Here is an 18,035-nt window from a genome sequence, read left to right as displayed (position 1 = left end):
GAGTCTCACCCAGGGCGTGAGACCTGGGGGGCTGCTTACATCCATGCAGGGCAGGCCTGCAGGGGAGACGGGGGTCCCTCAGTTCTGTCCCTTCACCAGCCAGGGATAGTAAGCCAGCGTGATATCCTGGGGATGGTGTTTACCAGATTCTGAACAGGACCTTGGGAGACTCACATCCTAGGATAGTTGATGAGACATCTCAGAGACATGCAGGAGGCCAGGATGGCTGTGACCAGGGTCCTGGGGCCGGGATCCTGATCTGGACGGTGAAGGACAGAGCTGCATTCCAGGATTTAAATGCTACAGTCCCCTGTCTTCCCCCTGTTTAAAATCAGTGTCCCTCGTGGGACCTTGGACAAATCGCCCAACCTTTCTGAGCCTCAGTTTCCTCAGCTAGTGAATGGGAGAGAGGATATTTCAGGGGCAGGAACAGCATGAACATAAATGAAGGCACAAAAGTGGGAAGTCATGTGGTATGTTTGAGGGAAAGGGATTCTCAGTCCATTGTCTGGGTCTTAAGGTATATCAGAGACTGAAAACACATTGGGACCACATAGTTCTTCCCTTCACCGTTGACCCTTGTGCCCCAGATCCTGCTGTTCAGAGGGCTGCCAGGAAGATACCTGGCCCTCGCACTAGCCCCAAAAGTCTGCATTTCCACCATTAGAGATGCATTCCTTTGGTTATGTTGAAACTTCAAAATAAGGAATTCTCAAATAACCATAGGCAAGACACTCTCTTCTCTGAGCCTCATTTCCCCCATTTTTAACAAGTTATGCATTATCACCTCTCTGCAAACAACATGAGAAGACATCCAACTTGGCCTCTGGTGCTTCATGGCCATTTTTAAGTGGGTTGTTGTTTTCTAAGGCATAACTGATAAACCAGCCTTCCTGGTAAGCTAGGTCCCTGTTGAATAGGCTACTTTGGACCAAGCACTGGGGAACGGATGAAGGAGGTTGCCGCTGGGGTGGGGGTAGCAGAGAGGAGGCTGGAGCCCCAAGGTGGGACCGGGGTGTTGGCACACCCCCACGCATCCAAGCTCCTGTTTCCCCTTTCCCAAGCTCCTCACCCCCAACCCCTCACCACATTTTCTGCTGAGAGCCAAGTGGCCACAGTCCCTTCTGGAATGGCGGCAGCTGTTGGGTTTAAAAGTTTCCATGAAACTGCTGCTTTGCTTTAGGGTTAGGGCCTCAGCTGTGAATGAGGCACTGGTCTCTGCTTGCACGTGGTTATCTGGCTCATTCTTGTCATTTTTAAAGAGAAAACAACCGAGGCCCAGAGAGTTTGAATGATGCGCCCCATAGTCTTAGTGCTGGTTTAGCAACAGTGCCAGGATTTGAGCCGGGCTGTCTGGTGCCAAAGCCTGGGCACCTGGTTCTGGAGCACTCTTCCTAAATGGGGACAGTGGTCAGAACAGCTCCCATTTCTTGAGCGCTTGCTATGTGCGAGGCTCAGAGCCGGGTTCTCCACCTGGGCTGCGTGTTAGAGTCACCTGGGGAACTTTGAAAACATCCAGTGCCAGGCCACGAATCAGACTGATTGGATCAGAATCTGGGCTGGGGCCCAGGCATCAGCATTCTGTTGTTGTTACTCCTCACCCGAGGATATTTTTCCACTGATTTTTAGATAGAGAGGGAGGGAGAGGGAGAGAGAAAGAGAGAAACATCCATGCAAGAGGGACACATTAATCGGTTGCCTCCCACACGACCCTGACTGGGGCCAGGGATTGAACCTGCAACCCAGGTACATGCCTTCGGCCAGGAATCAAACCCATGACCCTTTGGCCCATGGGCTAGTGCTCTAACCACTGAGCGAACCGGCCAAGCACAGGCATCAGCATTTCGAAGTCCTCCTCCCCCATCCCAGTGTGCAGCCGAGGCAAACACCGGGGCTGAGTCACAGTGGTTCTCGAACTTGAGCGGCTTCGGGATATCCAGTGGGTGGAGGCAGCTTGGTACAACACAGAGAGCTTGTAAAATGCAGGTTCCTGGGCCCGGCCCCCAGAATCCCTGATTCTGTAAGCCTGGGCGGCCTGAGAATTTGCATTTCTTACAAGAACCCAAATGATGCCAACACTGCTGGTCCAGGGACCACACTGAGACCCACTGCTATCCGTCATCTCATTCAGCCCCTCCAGCTGCCCCCCAGGCAGCTCTCCCCCTCTTACAGACAGGACGTGGGCCCGGAGAGGGGAAGGGAGTGGCCCAGGCTCCCACTGCTCATCACAGCCGAGCTGAGGGTCAGACCCAGGCCTGGCTGACCCCCACACTTAATCTCTAACTGTCTCCCTGCTGTGGGAACTTGGGCCTTCCCTCTCAGTCTGCAGGCCTGAGGAAGGAAGCTGAGGCCCGTTCGAGTTTGGAGCACGAGCTAGCTGCTGGAAAGTGCCCGTGTCCCCAGCTCTCTGAGGGCCCGGGAAGGGGGCACGCACTCACACCATTAGGCCGGGACTAATTGGGGAGGCTCCTAAAATAAGAGCCTGTGTTGCAATAGGCATTCAACAGATTCAGTGAGTAAGAGAGCGTCACGGGAAAGCCCGGCCCAGAGGAACTGAGGCCTGTAATTGCTTCTGACTGGGGAAGGCCTGCCGGCCACAAGAGCCTCAAGCTCCTGTTAGGAGCAGGGAGCAAGCCCAGGGACTTCTCCCTGGGCCCGCCTTCTTCCCCATAAAAGAAGAACAGCCTCATTTGTGGCTTGAAATAGGCCAAGTCGGGCTGAATCCAACCCAGAAGGAGACTCCCAGGGGCCTGTTCATTTCACTTCCATGCCGACAGAAGAATTTTAGTAAATGAGGCTGCTTTGAGTTTACTCTTCGAGACGTTTAACATCACACGTGGGCACGAGCCCGGCGCGCTGGCTGCCCCTGGACGCGGCTGTGCACGTCCTTTGGATCCCTGTTCATGCAGGCCGACAGCTGCCAAGAAAAACAACCCATAACCAGGCCATCAGCCTAACGACAGTTTGTCTCACCCCCTTGCAGAAAAGGCTGGTGCTGGCGGGTGTGCAGGTGGCGTGGGACAGCCCCATTTACGTGCGGGGGCCCTGGGGTCTCCACTGAAGGAACAGCGTTTCTGGCCCACGGCCCAGCCTTGTGTAAATGAGCTAACAGGATGAAGAAGTGCTTTGTAAATGGCCCTTGGGGTTATTATTATTGGTTTGGCCTTTATTAAAAAAGGTCTAGGAGAATACATTTATTTAATACAGCTTTAAGACGGTTGTGTCTGTGTCGCTGACGCTTTGCTTACTGTGTCCTTTCTTCCAGCTGGTCATGCAGTATCTCTACTACGGTGGCCCAGAGTCACTGCTCATTAAAAACAACGAGATAATGGAGGTAAGGCATTTGCCGCGTGATTGGGGGCAGGCACCTCTGTAAACTCAGGTCATGGCACATGTTGGCAGGTCTGGGGACACCCATGTGGGGTTTTCCTTTGGGTGCAGGCTTTGGGGTCCTGTCTGACTCACCCTGGGTGCTCCAGGCACTAGCCCAACCCCTTTCAGTGAAACCCAGTTTTTCTTTTTTTTTTCTTTTTCCTTTATTGATTTTAGAGAGAAAGGAAGAGAGAGGGAGAGAGAAATAGAAACATCAATGAAAGAAAACATCGATTGGCCGCCTCCTGCATGCCCCCTAATGGGGATCGGGCCCACAACCTGGGCATGTGCCCTGACTGGGAATCGAACTGGCGACCTCTTGGTGCATGGGTCGACGCTCAACCACTGAGCCACACTGGCCAGGTTCTAGTGAAACCCAGTTTTAACTGGCATTGGGTGGTGGGTAAAGGAAATTTATTGGAGAGGCCAAGTCTCCAAGCATAGCTGGGGCTCAAATGTCATCGTCACGAACTATCCTTGATGACTTGTCCCTTGTCATTTGTAAGAGAATCATATCCTCTGAAAACACCCTTCAAATCACAGCACTGTCCCTGAGCAGAAGTAGAGAGCTGGTTCCAAGGCTCTCCTGGCTTAAACTGAGGGTGACTGTCCCTCACTCCTGCAGCACCTTGGCCGTCCCCTGACTGCTGTCTCCCTTGGTGATCGACCTGTTCCAGGGAACCTGTTCCTTTGCTATCCAAGGCCACGGCCAAGATTTCCCCTGCTCCTCTCTAGAAGTAGAAACCTTGTCGATTTGCCTACTCCCACCTGGGAGCTTTGAACCAAAAGCCAAAATCACTCTGAGCCTGAGCCAAAGAGACAGGACCCCGTTCAGGTGTCTGAAGTCCAGGGTGCTGGCTGATCGGAGATGTCAGAATACTGTCGGTTGTTCACGAGGAGACCCCGCATGGTGGTTATTACCTGAACTGTGGGCTAGACTGGCTTTAAATCCAGGCTCTGCCCCTTCTGAGCTATGTGATCTGGGACAAGGTATTTAACCTCTCTGAGCCTCAGTTTTCTCACCTGTGAAAGGGGAGTAATATCGGGATTTGAAGAGTTCCTATGTATTAGATGCTTAGAACAGTGTCTGGCACATAGTGGGTGCCATGCGGGCTGTGTGCTCCCTGTGTGACCCTCTGTCCTTTCCTTACTCCGTGGCAGCTCTCCCCCTGCCTCTGAGAGTTACTCTCGTCTCTCTGGACCACCCCACTGACTTGTCTCCTCTACCTCGGCACCAGGCTACAGTCTCGGGACATGGGCTCTTTTGTAAACATTTTTTCAAATCAAAATAATGAACGTATATTTAGATTATGTAAATAATACAGAAGGGCTTGTCCAAAAAAGTTCAGCCCTAGCTGATGTTGCTCAGTGGTTAGAGTGTCAGTCCTCCAACTGAAGGGTCTCAGGTTCGGTTCCTGGTCAAGGGCACATACCTGGGTTGCAGGTCCAATCCCTGGTCTCAGTTGGGGCATGTGTGGGAGGCAGCCGATCAATGTGTCTCTCTCACATCTATGTTTCTCTCTCCTCCTTCTCCCGCCCCCTCCCTTCCACTCTCTAAAAATCAATGGAAAAAAATCCTCAGGTGAGGATTAACAAACAAAAGGCCATTCACCCAGCCCCCACCCAAAGGCAGTCCCTTTGAACTGGTGTTTGAGCTCTTCGTGTCCTGTCCCAAGGCCCTGCCCGGCTGCTGGGGCTGGGGTGCAGCAGGGAGGCAACGGACAGAGACCCCTGCCCTCCCAGACTTGGGAGGACACAGGCATGACGTCATGTCTGGTGTGAGGAGGACTGTGAGGAAGAGAAGGCCAGGGTCAGGGGGACAGGCAGCGATGGAGAGAGGTGACCTGAGATGAGGTGGTCTGGGAGGCTTCTCCGAGATGATATTTGAGAGGAGACCCAGATGAACAGAGGGGCCAGCCACGTCCAGATCCATCTTGTTAAATAGTATTCACCCTTATTTCCAGACAGAACCGCTTTAGGCATTTTGCTTGACCTCTGGCTGTAGTAGATGGAATTTATGTGAATTTGGTTCCCCCTGTGCCATCCCCACCCCCACAATCGAGGGCCATTCCAGAGTCTCCTCCGTGTTTTCAGGTGAGGGACCCACCCTGTCCGGTCCCTTCGCCCCGCACGCTGCTGCGGACAGGAGGTTCTTTCTCGCCGCTGTTCATTTCCTCCCCCTCCCAGCCTCTGACAGGCTCCTTTTATGGTTTTTAGCTTCTGTCTGCGGCTAAATTTTTCCAGCTGGAGGCTCTGCAGCGACACTGTGAGATCATCTGTGCCAAAGGCATCAACACAGACAACTGTGTGGACATTTACAACCACGCCAAGGTAACGGGCTGCCCCAGCTCACTCCGCGCGCACCTGAGGGTGTGGGTGCCAAAGACAGGCCCAGCGCACCTGGGGGTGTGGGCTCCACAGACAGGCCCAGTGGGCAGAGAGCCCAGTGCACCTGGGGGTGTGGGCTCCACAGACAGGCCCAGCGGGCAGAGCCCAGCGCACCTGGGGGTGTGGGCTCCACAGACAGGCCCAGCGGGCAGAGCCCAGCGCACCTGGGGGTGTGGGCGCCGCAGACAGGCCCAGCGGGCAGAGCCCAGCGCACCTGGGGGGGTGGGCGCCGCAGACAGGCCCAGCGGGCAGAGCCCAGCGCACCTGGGGGTGTGGGCTCCACAGACAGGCCCAGCGGGCAGAGCCCAGCGCACCTGGGGGTGTGGGCTCCACAGACAGGCCCAGCGGGCAGAGCCCAGCGCACCTGGGGGTGTGGGCGCCGCAGACAGGCCCAGCGCACCTGGGGGTGTGGGCGCCGCAGACAGGCCCAGCGGGCAGAGCCCAGCGCACCTGGGGGTGTGGGCGCCGCAGACAGGCCCAGTGCACCTGGGGGTGTGGGCTCCACAGACAGGCCCAGCGGGCAGAGCCCAGCGCACCTGGGGGTGTGGGCTCCACAGACAGGCCCAGTGCACCTGGGGGTGTGGGCGCCACAGACAGGCCCAGCGGGCAGAGCCCAGCGCACCTGGGGGTGTGGGCGCCACAGACAGGCCCAGCGGGCAGAGCCCAGCGCACCTGGGGGTGTGGGCGCCGCAGACAGGCCCAGTGCACCTGGGGGTGTGGGCTCCACAGACAGGCCCAGCGCACCTGGGGGTGTGGGCTCCACAGACAGGCCCAGCGGGCAGAGCCCAGCGCACCTGGGGGTGTGGGCGCCGCAGACAGGCCCAGCGCACCTGGGGGTGTGGGCGCCGCAGACAGGCCCAGTGCACCTGGGGGTGTGGGCGCCACAGACAGGCCCAGCGGGCAGAGCCCAGCGCACCTGGGGGTGTGGGCTCCACAGACAGGCCCAGCGGGCAGAGCCCAGCGCACCTGGGGGTGTGGGCGCCGCAGACAGGCCCAGTGCACCTGGGGGTGTGGGCTCCACAGACAGGCCCAGCGGGCAGAGCCCAGCGCACCTGGGGGTGTGGGCTCCACAGACAGGCCCAGCGGGCAGAGCCCAGCGCACCTGGGGGTGTGGGCGCCGCAGACAGGCCCAGTGCACCTGGGGGTGTGGGCTCCACAGACAGGCCCAGTGCACCTGGGGGTGTGGGCTCCACAGACAGGCCCAGTGCACCTGGGGGTGTGGGCTCCACAGACAGGCCCAGCGGGCAGAGCCCAGCGCACCTGGGAGTGTGGGCGCCGCAGACAGGCCCAGCGGGCAGAGCCCAGCGCACCTGGGGGTGTGGGCGCCGCAGACAGGCCCAGTGCACCTGGGGGTGTGGGCTCCACAGACAGGCCCAGCGCACCTGGGGGTGTGGGCTCCACAGACAGGCCCAGCGGGCAGAGCCCAGCGCACCTGGGGGTGTGGGCGCCGCAGACAGGCCCAGCGCACCTGGGGGTGTGGGCGCCGCAGACAGGCCCAGTGCACCTGGGGGTGTGGGCTCCACAGACAGGCCCAGTGCACCTGGGGGTGTGGGCTCCACAGACAGGCCCAGCGGGCAGAGCCCAGCGCACCTGGGGGTGTGGGCTCCACAGACAGGCCCAGTGGGCAGAGAGCCCAGATGGCCACTCGTCCGGCTGCCTGAGCTCCTCCCAGGCTCTGCTTCCTCTCGGAAAGATGGCTTTCCCGCATCCCTCCCCTCCAGAGCCCAGGCAAAGCAGGACGCCGTGTTTCCGAAGCAGGGTAGCTCTGACACAGCGCTTCTAAGGGGCAGGTGGACCTGCAGGCTCACTGGGTCCCCCGGCTCTGACGAGCCCCCAGGGAGCCTCCACTGCTGGGTGGAGCCACACTGAAGGAGCAAGGTTCTGGAACAGGTTCCGAGTGTGGGCTCCGATCCAGCCTCATCAGGGAACTTGATAGAAATGTAAATCCGAGAGCCCTGCCCCAGACCTCCAGAATCGGAAACTGGGCTGAGGCCCGTGGGTGGCTTCCCAAGTGACTCTGACACATGCTTAGGTGTGACAGCTGCTTTTCTGGAGCTGTGAGTGCCAGCCCGGGCCACACAGCAGACTCCCTGGACACTCACCTGAAATCCCTGTGCCTGGGACTTCCCGCAGAGCAATTAATCCACCTCTGAGGGTGGGGCCCCCGGAAAAGGTGTTCTTCCAAGCTTCCCAGGTGATTCTCGGACGTGGCCAAGGTTGAGAACAGGTTGTCAGGACTGGGGACATCCATGGATAGGTGGACTGGACACTACTGACCAGACCACCTGGGGAGAGTTGAAATCTGTGTCCCTGCAGTGGGGCCCAGGAATCTGTATTTTAACAAGCTCCCAGCATGACTGTTGTGACTTCAGCCCTAAGGCCGGTCTTCACTCCTGTTCGGGAATCTAGTTCATTCCACAAGTGAGGATCCTGGGACCAAGGGGATTCGATAGTCCAGGGGCCGGCTTCCCTTTGTTTCATGTGCTCAGGACCGGGGTTAACATTTGCTAGGAAGAAACAACGAAATAAGATCAGGAATTAATTTAAAAACCCAAAAACCTTTGTGTAACTGGAGCTCGGGCCCCTTGCCTCTGACACCACCTCTCTTCATGGCAACTGAGGTGAATAGTTCTCTGCTCGTCGTGAAAGTCAGGGTGCGTTTGAGATGGTCGTTTCTGTCTTACACCAACACCCACAATTCCTTCCGATGTGCGGGCATCTGCGCTAACAGCCTTGCCACCGTCTCTTCATCTCACCACAACCCTTTCAGGTAGATGCTCTCACTAGCCCCACGTCATGCTGAGGAAACAGGCACAGAGAGGTGAGGAAACTTGCTCAAGGTCACACAGCTATTACTGAGTTTTTATTATTGTGGTAAAATATATGTAACATCAAATTCACATTTTTATCATTTCTAAGTGTCCAGTTCAGTGCACCTAAGTACATTCACATTGTTGTGCGACCATCAGCACCATCTGCAGAACGTTTTGTCTTCCCACGCTGAAACCGCACCCATCACACACTAGCTCCCCCTTTCCCTCTCCACCCAGCCGCTGGGAACCGCCATGGTACTTTCTGTCTTGATCAATGTGACTATTCTAGGTCCCTCATGTAGGTGGCATCAAACAGCATTTGTCCTTTTGTAACCGGCTTATTTCACTTAGTGCCTTGTCTGCAAGGTTTATCCATGGTTTGTTTTTTGTTTTGTTTTGTTTTCTTTATTGATTTGAGAGAGAGGAAGTGGGAGTGAGAGAGATAGAAACATCAATGAGAGAGAACATTGGCCGCCTCCTGCATGCCCCTCACTGGGTATTGGGCCCACAACCTGGGCATGTGCCCTGACCAGGAATCGAACCAGCAACCTCCTGGTGCATGGGTCAGTGCTCAACCACTGAGCCACATCGGCTGAGCAAGGTTTATTCATGTTGTAGCCTATGTCAGAATGGCCTTCCTTCCTTTTTAAGGCTGAATGGTAGATGTGCACACCACACTGTGTTTATCCATCATCCATCATTGACACGGGCTGCTTCCACCTGTCGTGAAGAATGCTGCTGCGAACATGGGTGGACAGATCTGTGTTCGCGTCCCTGCTGTCAGTTCTTTGGGCTGTGTACCAAGAAGCATGAACCTAGACATGTCTCACTCCAAAGCACAGGTTCTTAGCTTTGTGTTTACTGTCTGGCCTAAACAAATGTTTGAAATATTTGCCATAATGCTTGATACTCAAAAAAGATTTTCTGATTGGTCATCAATAAATAGTAAATCAAAAAGTACAGCCAGGCTTCCTTCTCTGTACACACACAGATGCACACATGCACGCGCGCACACACACACGCACGTACTGGATGTTTTGGTTAAGTGACGGTTTTACCAGAATCTGCTTTCTCAGGACACAGCTTTTTTTTGTTTTGTTTTTTCAACCTTAAACTAATTACTTTGCATAAAAGAATCCAGAGAGACTCTACACAGGAAGAGAGCCTGATCAGTCTGTGGTCCTCTGCCTGCCCCACCCCCAGCCATGGATCCTCACACTGCCCCGTGAACCCCACCTGGTTTTGCTGGGGCCTGTCACCTTGGTGGTAAAGCCTGTGTCCCACAATCCTGTTTTAATGTCTTCAGGCTCCCTGGCAGGTAGCTCTGGTGTCTCGTTATTAATAATGCAGCCTGGTGCAACGTGAGCCCCAGCTGGGACACCTATGGTGGAGAACTGTCCCTTTCGTTTATGTACCTTTGCAAGCCAGAGCTGTGCCTTTCACAGACGGCCTCGGCCACTTCCTGGAGTGTTCCCAGTGCTGACATCTGTCCTTCCTGATATGGGCATGGAGGACCGGGCAGTGCCAGCACGCCTGCCCTTCCTCTGCTCTGCCTCCCCTGGGCCGTGCACTCTGCAGCACCCGCTAATGACCACCTGCCATGTGGATTCTATTACTGACAGATTGTGCTGCAAATTGAGGCTGATTTAGTAAAAGAGACCGAAAGGAAAGAAACCGACACTTGCTTTGGAACCCCAGGAAATGCAGGCAGTTCGATGCTAACAACCATGTTCCAAGTGTCAGCAAAGCCTTGGCAAACATTACCTCTATACTCCATCTAACTGAGACAGCGGGGGGATTTATACAGATGAGAAGCGCACCCGATGAATGTGCGGCTGAGCCATCCTTTTTTGATGAGCAAAGCGGTCCAAACTATTCTGTTACGAAAGAGAGGCTCTGGAGCTTCTGATGGCCCTTCCAGGGTATCTTTCAACTTGAGAAAAGGAGCAAGCTGGTCATCAAATTGAGTCTAAACTAATGCACTGAGCTCAATGGTGCACCATGACGCAAAGAACACGGGTTTGGAACACAGGGTGCAATTCACTCATCAGTGTGTATTGAGCCCCACTATTTACCAGGAACTGTAGTCATCAGAATAGCAAATTAGTAAGACAGGGCCTCTGCCCTGGAAAAATTTATAGTTTAGGACAGGAGTCAGCAAACCTTTCCTGTGAAGGGCCAGGTAAATATTTCACTCAAGCCATGGGCTCCCTTCTGTGCCTACTCAGCTCTGCCATCGCAGTACAAAAGCAGCCACAGAAGATATGTAAATGAATGGGTGTGGCTGTGTGCCAATCAAACTGCTTACAAAAATGGGTGGTGGGCCAGATTTGGCCCACAGGCCTGCAGTTTGTCACCCAGTGGTCTAGGACAGTGATTTTCAACTGGTATACTGCAAGAATTTTTAAAACATGTAGTCCCTGACTATTTAGTCAAGGGCATTGACCTTTTCTCCCTTAGACTGTTAAATAAAAAATGACAGTTGCCCGGTTGGTGTGGCTCAGTGGTTGAGCATTGACCCATGCACCAAGAGGTCGCTGGTTCATTTCCCAGTCAGGGCACATGCCCAGGTTGTGGGCCAAATCCCCAGTGAGGGGCATGCAGGAGGCAGCCAATCAATGTCCTTTCTTATCAATGATTCTCTCTCTCTCTCTCTCTCTCTCTCCCTCTCTCTCCCTCTCTCTTCCTCTCTCTTTAAAAAGCAATAAAGAAAAAAAAATGAGGACAGCCAACACAATAGCCGTCTTGTGAATCAAAATTATAGCCATTTGTTTTGTCAGATCAGCAAAAAATATACCTTTTGGTGAGCCAAAGAATTTTAGTAATTAGTTTATGTGAACCTCGAGACGAAATCAGTTGAACATCGCCGGTTTAGGAGATGGAGTTTTGGTCCCCCTTCTGTTAGTAATTAGCTGTGTGGACATAGACAAATGTCTCATGTATAGTCACCACTCATTCAGAGACCACAGAATTTCCTGGTGTGTCTGGGTCCCAAATGCACCCTGAGTTTGGTTCCCTCTAGTCTACGCCCCTCATTTTGTAGCTTGGGAAACTGAGGCCCAGAAAGGTGATTTGACTTGCACAAGATTACACATGGATTATTTTTATGTTTGCTCAAGCACTTTGGAAGAATTAGTTTTGTGTGGTAACATTGGTTAATAACCTTATATAAGTTTCAAGTGTACATTATAATTCAATATTTGTATACCCTGTAACGTGCCTACTACCAATATTCTAGTTTCCATCCATCACCGTACAGTAGACCCTTTGCCCACTTTGCCCTCCCTCAACCCACGTGCCCTCTGGAAACCACCAGTCTGTTGCCTGTATCTCTGGATTTGTTTTTTATTTTTGTTTGTTCATTTGTTTCTTTTTTGTTTTATATTCCATATATGAGTAAAACCATATGGTTTTTGTCCTTTTCACTTAGCATAGCAAAACCTGAAGGTTTATCCACGTTGTCACAAATGGCAATATCTCATCATCTTTATGGCTAAGTAGTATTCCATTGTATATGTACAACATCTTCTTTATCCACTCATCTATCGATAGACAGGTTGCTCCCATGTCTTATATTGAAATAATGCTGTAGTGAAGATAGAGATGCATGTACCTTTTCAAATTGGTGTTTTTATAGTTTTTGGATCAATACCCAGAAGTGGAATAGCTGGATTATAAGGCAGTTCTAGTCTTAATTTTACGAGGAACTGCCATCCTGTTGTCCATAGTGGCTGCACCAGTTTACAGTACTAACAACAGTGTAAGAGTCCCTTTTCTCCACATCCTCTCTAACACTGGTTCTTGTCTCTTTGATCACAGCCATTGTAGGCCATACCCCGTTGTGGTTTTGATTTGCATTTCTCTAATAATCAGTCATGTTTAATACCTTTAATGTGCTTTTTGGCCATCTATAAGTCTTCCTTGGAAAAACATGTATTCAGGTCCTCTGCCCATTTTTTAATCAGGTTGTTTTGTGGTTGTTGAGTTGGTTGCACCTGGCTTTTATATAGACAGTTGGGCTGTTGGCTCAGGGAATTAGCACATGATATCAGTGAGTTTAAGGTTACAGGCCAGTTAGCTGAGCTAGGTTCTCTAGATACAGTCACCTCTTCTGACCACAACCTGGCCCTTTGTATGCATGAGTGACTGGATATAAATTACTGAGGAGAATAATAATTTTAGTTTCTATTTATCGTGACAACTTACAATGAGTGACTACTTAGTACAATCAGTGTTCAGAACACTCCATATATTATCTCATTTAATCTCAACAACAGCTTTTTTTTTATCCTCAACAAGGAAATTTTTTTATTTTTTGTTCAGATAGAGTGGGAGGGAGAAAGAGGAAGAGGGAGAGAGAGAGAAACATCGACATGAAAGGGACACATCAAATGACTGCCTCCCGCATGACCCAACCAGGGCTGGGGACAAACTGCAACCAAGGTACATGCCCTTAGCGGGAACCGAACCAGGGTCTCTCTGGACCGCAGGCCAACACTCTAACTGCTGAGACAAACCGGCCAGGATTCAACAACAGCTTTTTAGGTATAATTATGATCCCCATTTTATCGATAGGAATACTGAGGCACAGAGAGATTAAATAACTTTCCCAAAAGCAGACAGCTAGTGAGTGGCAAAACCTGGAACAAAAACCCAGGTAGATTCCAGAGCCCCCCTCCCTTAGCTACTTTTCTAACCTGCCTCCTCCAAGTGTGATGGATGACAAGAGTCCTCCCATAAACCATATTCCATTGACTCCTGCCAACAAGTCTGTGTTGCGAGTGTCATAATCCCCATTTTGAAAATGAGGAACCCAGTCCAGCCGGTGTGGCTTTGTGGTTGAGCACTGACCCATGAATCAAAAGGTCGCCGGTTCTATTCCCGGTCAGGACACATGCCCAGGTTGTGGGCCTGATCTCCAGTGGGGGGGCATGCAGGAGGCAGCCATCGATGTTCTCTCTCATCGATGTTTCTATCTCTCCCTCTCACTTTCTCTCTCTCTCTAAAATCAATAAATGGAAAAAATATATATGAAAATGAGGAACCCAAAGTCAGAGGCCAAGTGACGCAGCCCTGGTCACGTTCAGAAGGGTGGGGGAGCCCCAGTTGGAATCCAGGTCCTCCGGCTCATTCTACCATAACCCTGTGGGCACTGCTCTGTCGTCAGCCCATTCCACACCTAACAACTTCAAGTGCATCTCTGGTCTAAAGCACAGAGTATTCGAGCAATCAGAAGGTGACTCAGCATCCAAGTGATGCCGCAGGATAGCATCTCAAGGAGAGCTCTCCACCGAGTTCTGAGCCTCCAGTTCTCGTCAGAGAGAGACCTACAAGCTTTGACAACCCAGAGAAGGGCTACAGACAGACGGCCGACCCGCATAGCCACATTCGCTTCTGCATCTCAAACGTGAATTCCTCCGCCAGGCACGCCTGTGAGGTTAAAAACCTGCCCGCTGGTTAAAGGCATCGGGCTGAAAGCCGAGCGTCCTACTGGGGGCCAAGCACAACCTTAGGATCTCAAATGATCAGGGTCCAGTTCCTGGTTCTGCCCTTGACATGTTGTACGTTGTACGATAACGTGCATGTCGTACGTTGTTCTCTCTTTTTATTTTTATTTTTTATCCTCACCCGAGGACATTTTTCCATTTTTTGTTCAGGTAGAGTGGGAGGGAGAGAGAGGAAGGGAGAGAGAGAGAAACATCGACGTGAAAGGAACACATCGAGTGACTGCCACCCGCACAACCGACCAGGGCCGGGGACAAACTGCAACCGAGGTACATGCCCTTAGCGGGAACCGAACCTGGGTCTCTCAGGACCGCAGGCCGACGCTCTAACCGCTGAGCCAAACCGGCCAGGGCTGTACGTTGTTCTCTTATCTCCACGTCCTCAACTGTAACGTGGAGGTGGTAAGTACCTGCCTCGAGGAAATCCGAGAGCTAACGGGATGATGCACGTGGAAGGCCTAGCAGGGTGCCCGGCACACTGTCCGCTCTCAGTGAATGTCTGCTGTCAGTTTCATTACTCTGAGAGCTACCCATTCCCTCACACATTCATCAAATACTTATGACGTGTCTACTGTCTGCCAAGCCCTCTGCTTCGGCTTGTAACGAGGAGCCAGGTCGACAGAGTCCCTTCTGTGTTGGTTTAGTCTATCGGGAACCAGGTCTTAGGTCGGTGTCTCAACCGCAACGCTATTCACGGTCAGGCTGCGTAACTCTTCACTGTGGGGCTGTCCTGTGCATCGTGGGAGGTTTAACAGCACCCCGGCTTCTACCCATTAGACGCCAGTAGTACACACACCACCACCTCCACCACCCCATTTGTGACAACCGGAAATACCGGCAGGCTTTTCCAGATGTCTCCTGGGAGGCAAAATCACCCCTGCCCTAAAGACACCGGGTAATCGGCAGTGATACTTGTAAAGACCTTAGAATTGTGTCTGCAGTTCCATTCAGGTGCCAGCGATCTGTAGTATTACAAAGAAACACAAAACCCAGTGGTTAAAACGGTGAGTGCTTATCCCACACATGAGTCGCCAGGAAGGCGGGTTCCTCTGGGCTCAGACGACCTTGCTTCCGAGGCCAGCTGGCTGGTCCGTCACGGCTGGCTGTGCTGATCCTGGCTGGACTCCGTCGCTGCCAGAGGTTTCAGCTGGGCCAGCGGGGTTGACTCCATGCAGTCTCACGTGGTCACTCCCCCTCCAGACAGGCTGGCTCGGGCTCACTGCTGTGGCAGAGGCTGGGTTCTGAGAGCCCAGATGTACACACAGCCACATGAATCTAGCTCTGAGCTGGCCACTCTCGTTTCTGTCATGATCTGTTGTCCCAAGCAGGTCACAAGACCAAACAGTAGAGAGGCAGACTCCAGCCCTTTGATGGGGGGAGCTGCAGAGTCACGTCCCAAGAGTGTGAACACAGCAAAGGGTGGAGGATCAGGGCCACTTTTGCGGTCAATCTACAGTAGCAGGTGTCCGCCGTTATTATATGTGGGAGCCATCGGGTGCATCTCAGAAACATAACCATCTCCTGCTTCTTCTCCGCTCTCCGCAGTTTCTCGGAGTCACAGAGCTCTCAGCGTATTGCGAAGGCTACTTCCTCAAAAACATGATGGTCCTCATTGAAAACGAAGCCTTCAAGCAGCTCCTCTATGACAAGAACGGCGAAGGGACCGGCCAGGATGTGCTCCAGGACTTACAGAGGACGTTGGCCATCAGGATTCAGTCGATCCACTTGTCATCTTCCAAAGGCTCCATTGTATGAAGCGCCCAGTGCAGCCTCTGCTCCCCGGGGGCCTCGCGGTCCTCCTGCTGCACCGGCTCCACACAAACCCACGGATTCCACCTGCCGTCTGGTCCTGGCGGGGCCACGGAGCCGCTCTTCCGCCTCGGCTTCCCTTGAAGACGCGAATTCAGCTCCCGGGTGTTGGAAAACTAAGGACAGTCCACTGGTCTGCAGATGAGAGCCCCGCTGGGTCCCGAGCTCCAAGGTCAACAGGGGCAGCCAAGCGAACCCCATCCGAAAGCACCCCTGGGTAGTTGAGCATCTGGTGTGGGGACCACTGTCAGAAGGGTGGACTGGGAACCGAAGGTCACTTGGGTTCCAGGTGGACGGCTGGAAAACCCAACTGCAGGGAACTGAATTACACATTGAGGACCCCAGTAGCTGCAGTTGTGCAAGAGTCAACCATGATCGCAGATTGGTGACTGTCACCAATAACGAAGAAATAATTTAACACATTTTTAGGGGTGGGAACTTTTTAAACTATTCATATTAAAAAACACACACACACACACAGGGCAGCCTGTAGTTTAAAATATATTTCTAAAAGCATAACAGTTCGTTTTCAATTGAATTGTATTTAGGGCTCTGTGTTTTGAGATTTTTTTTCTTTAAACACACACACACACACCACACAGAACCGTAGGTCACAGGTCCACACTGTATAAACCTGCATCTGACAAGATATTGCTAATAAACCACACAAGGTGAAATAATACTCTTGCCTTAGTGATCATGGTTACCCACAAGAGGTACACTGCCAATAGTTATCTCTCACTCAGTAGCTGAAAACAACCTGCATGCTAATTGTGTTTTCGGGGTGAGATTCAAAGAGCCCCACATGAGAAAACATGCATTTGCATGGGCCGAACCTGTGAAATGTTATGTTTGTGCTTCATTTTTGCCAAGGTGAAAACAATATCTCATCACTTCCAGCTAAAAGTCCATCGGGCGAAACAAACCATTTCTTTTCCTAGTTATGAATGATTCTGGGATGCTTTTGCAGAAATGTACGCGTAGGTGATGCCGAATGGGGTGGGGGGGCACGTCGGAGAATTTACTAGTAATCCCAGAGTTTTCTCTGTATTCTCAGAAGATGTTCATAGTTTATTACTAGCCAGAGAATATGACTATGTTAGATTATTTTTCAAGATGAAACCTGTATGATAGGATGGATTCTTTCGGTATTCGGAGAGTGTACAGCATAGGATTATCTATAATGAAAGTTTATATCGACAGGGTTCTGTTTGCTCTGCCATATATTATAAGCAAAAGAGATTGGTGAAGTGCCACAATAGTCCAAATACTCTTTGAGTTGCTGCCTTTTCTTCCTGCCCTTTCGTTTGAAACCTAGATCCATGCAATGGAAATGAAGAGAATGACTTTCACAACCCTTGGGATGGCAACGTCTCGTTGATAAACCTATTTCCTAGCATGCCTTTGGGAAGCTATGCACAGACCCTACATCTCAAAGGAGCTGCTGTTCATCCACCGTACTTGCTCCCCGTTCTGCTGTTCAGAGGACCAATATCATGTTCTGCTTGATGGGTGTGACAGTCGAGAACCCGGGCCATGTCTGTCTTCAGTCTTGGTCCTTCCGTGACACTGATGCACAGGGCCTCTCTTCCACGTGGTCATTTGCAAGCCTCCTCGGGCCCATACAACCATCCAATGAGGGAGGGAAAAACTGCAGAGTCCAGGTTACAGACACACAGTACCTGTGTGACCCGCCGCTGTCTCCTGCCTCCTCCGTGTCCTCAGAGATGCTGCGTGGATGTTCTCTTGGCCGAAACTGACTTCGCTGTGACTGTCTGATGCTAGTTCGGCGCCTCTGGGCATTGACTTGTACAATGGCAACTCCTCACGGGCTTCTGTTATAGTTTGGTGTGCTTTCTCTGTCATTAAAAGAAATGATTTTCCCAAACCGTGCATCCTTTGTAGAGACAAGTGAGCTCTTCCTTTTCATGTTTTGTTTAAGTATAGTTGGTATACCATCTTATATTGGTTTCCTACCTTACAATGTGATCACCTTCTAATGCTAGTAATCATTTGTCACCAGGGAACTTATCACAATATTATTGACTATATTCCCCTTCACCTTTTTCACCCCAAACCCTCACTTCTAGTCTCTGTTTTTATGAGTCTGTTTTGTTTTGTCTGTTTATTTTGTTTTTTAAGATTCCAC

The 18,035-nt window shown here is 52.0% G+C and overlaps 1 protein-coding gene across 2 annotated transcripts in view; it reads left to right on the top strand.

Moving 5' to 3' along the window:
* Window positions 1-17,729, top strand: part of BTBD11 (BTB domain containing 11) — a 278,882-nt gene extending 261,153 nt beyond the window's left edge. For both annotated transcript variants that reach the window (XM_036251811.1, XM_036251810.1), the window contains 3 exons: window positions 3,266-3,334; window positions 5,590-5,703; window positions 15,623-17,729. In XM_036251811.1, coding sequence (XP_036107704.1) covers window positions 3,266-3,334; window positions 5,590-5,703; window positions 15,623-15,832 — 393 coding nt within the window. In that variant the 3' untranslated portion in view covers window positions 15,833-17,729. The remainder of the gene's footprint in view (window positions 1-3,265; window positions 3,335-5,589; window positions 5,704-15,622) is intronic.
* Window positions 17,730-18,035: the final 306 nt, after the last annotated feature.

This window comes from Molossus molossus, unplaced genomic scaffold, assembly GCF_014108415.1.
Source record: "Molossus molossus isolate mMolMol1 unplaced genomic scaffold, mMolMol1.p scaffold_m16_p_10, whole genome shotgun sequence".
Taxonomy (NCBI): domain Eukaryota; kingdom Metazoa; phylum Chordata; class Mammalia; order Chiroptera; family Molossidae; genus Molossus; species Molossus molossus.
The sequence above is the reverse complement of the archived record's forward strand: the minus strand, read 5'-3'. Positions and strand labels throughout refer to the sequence as shown.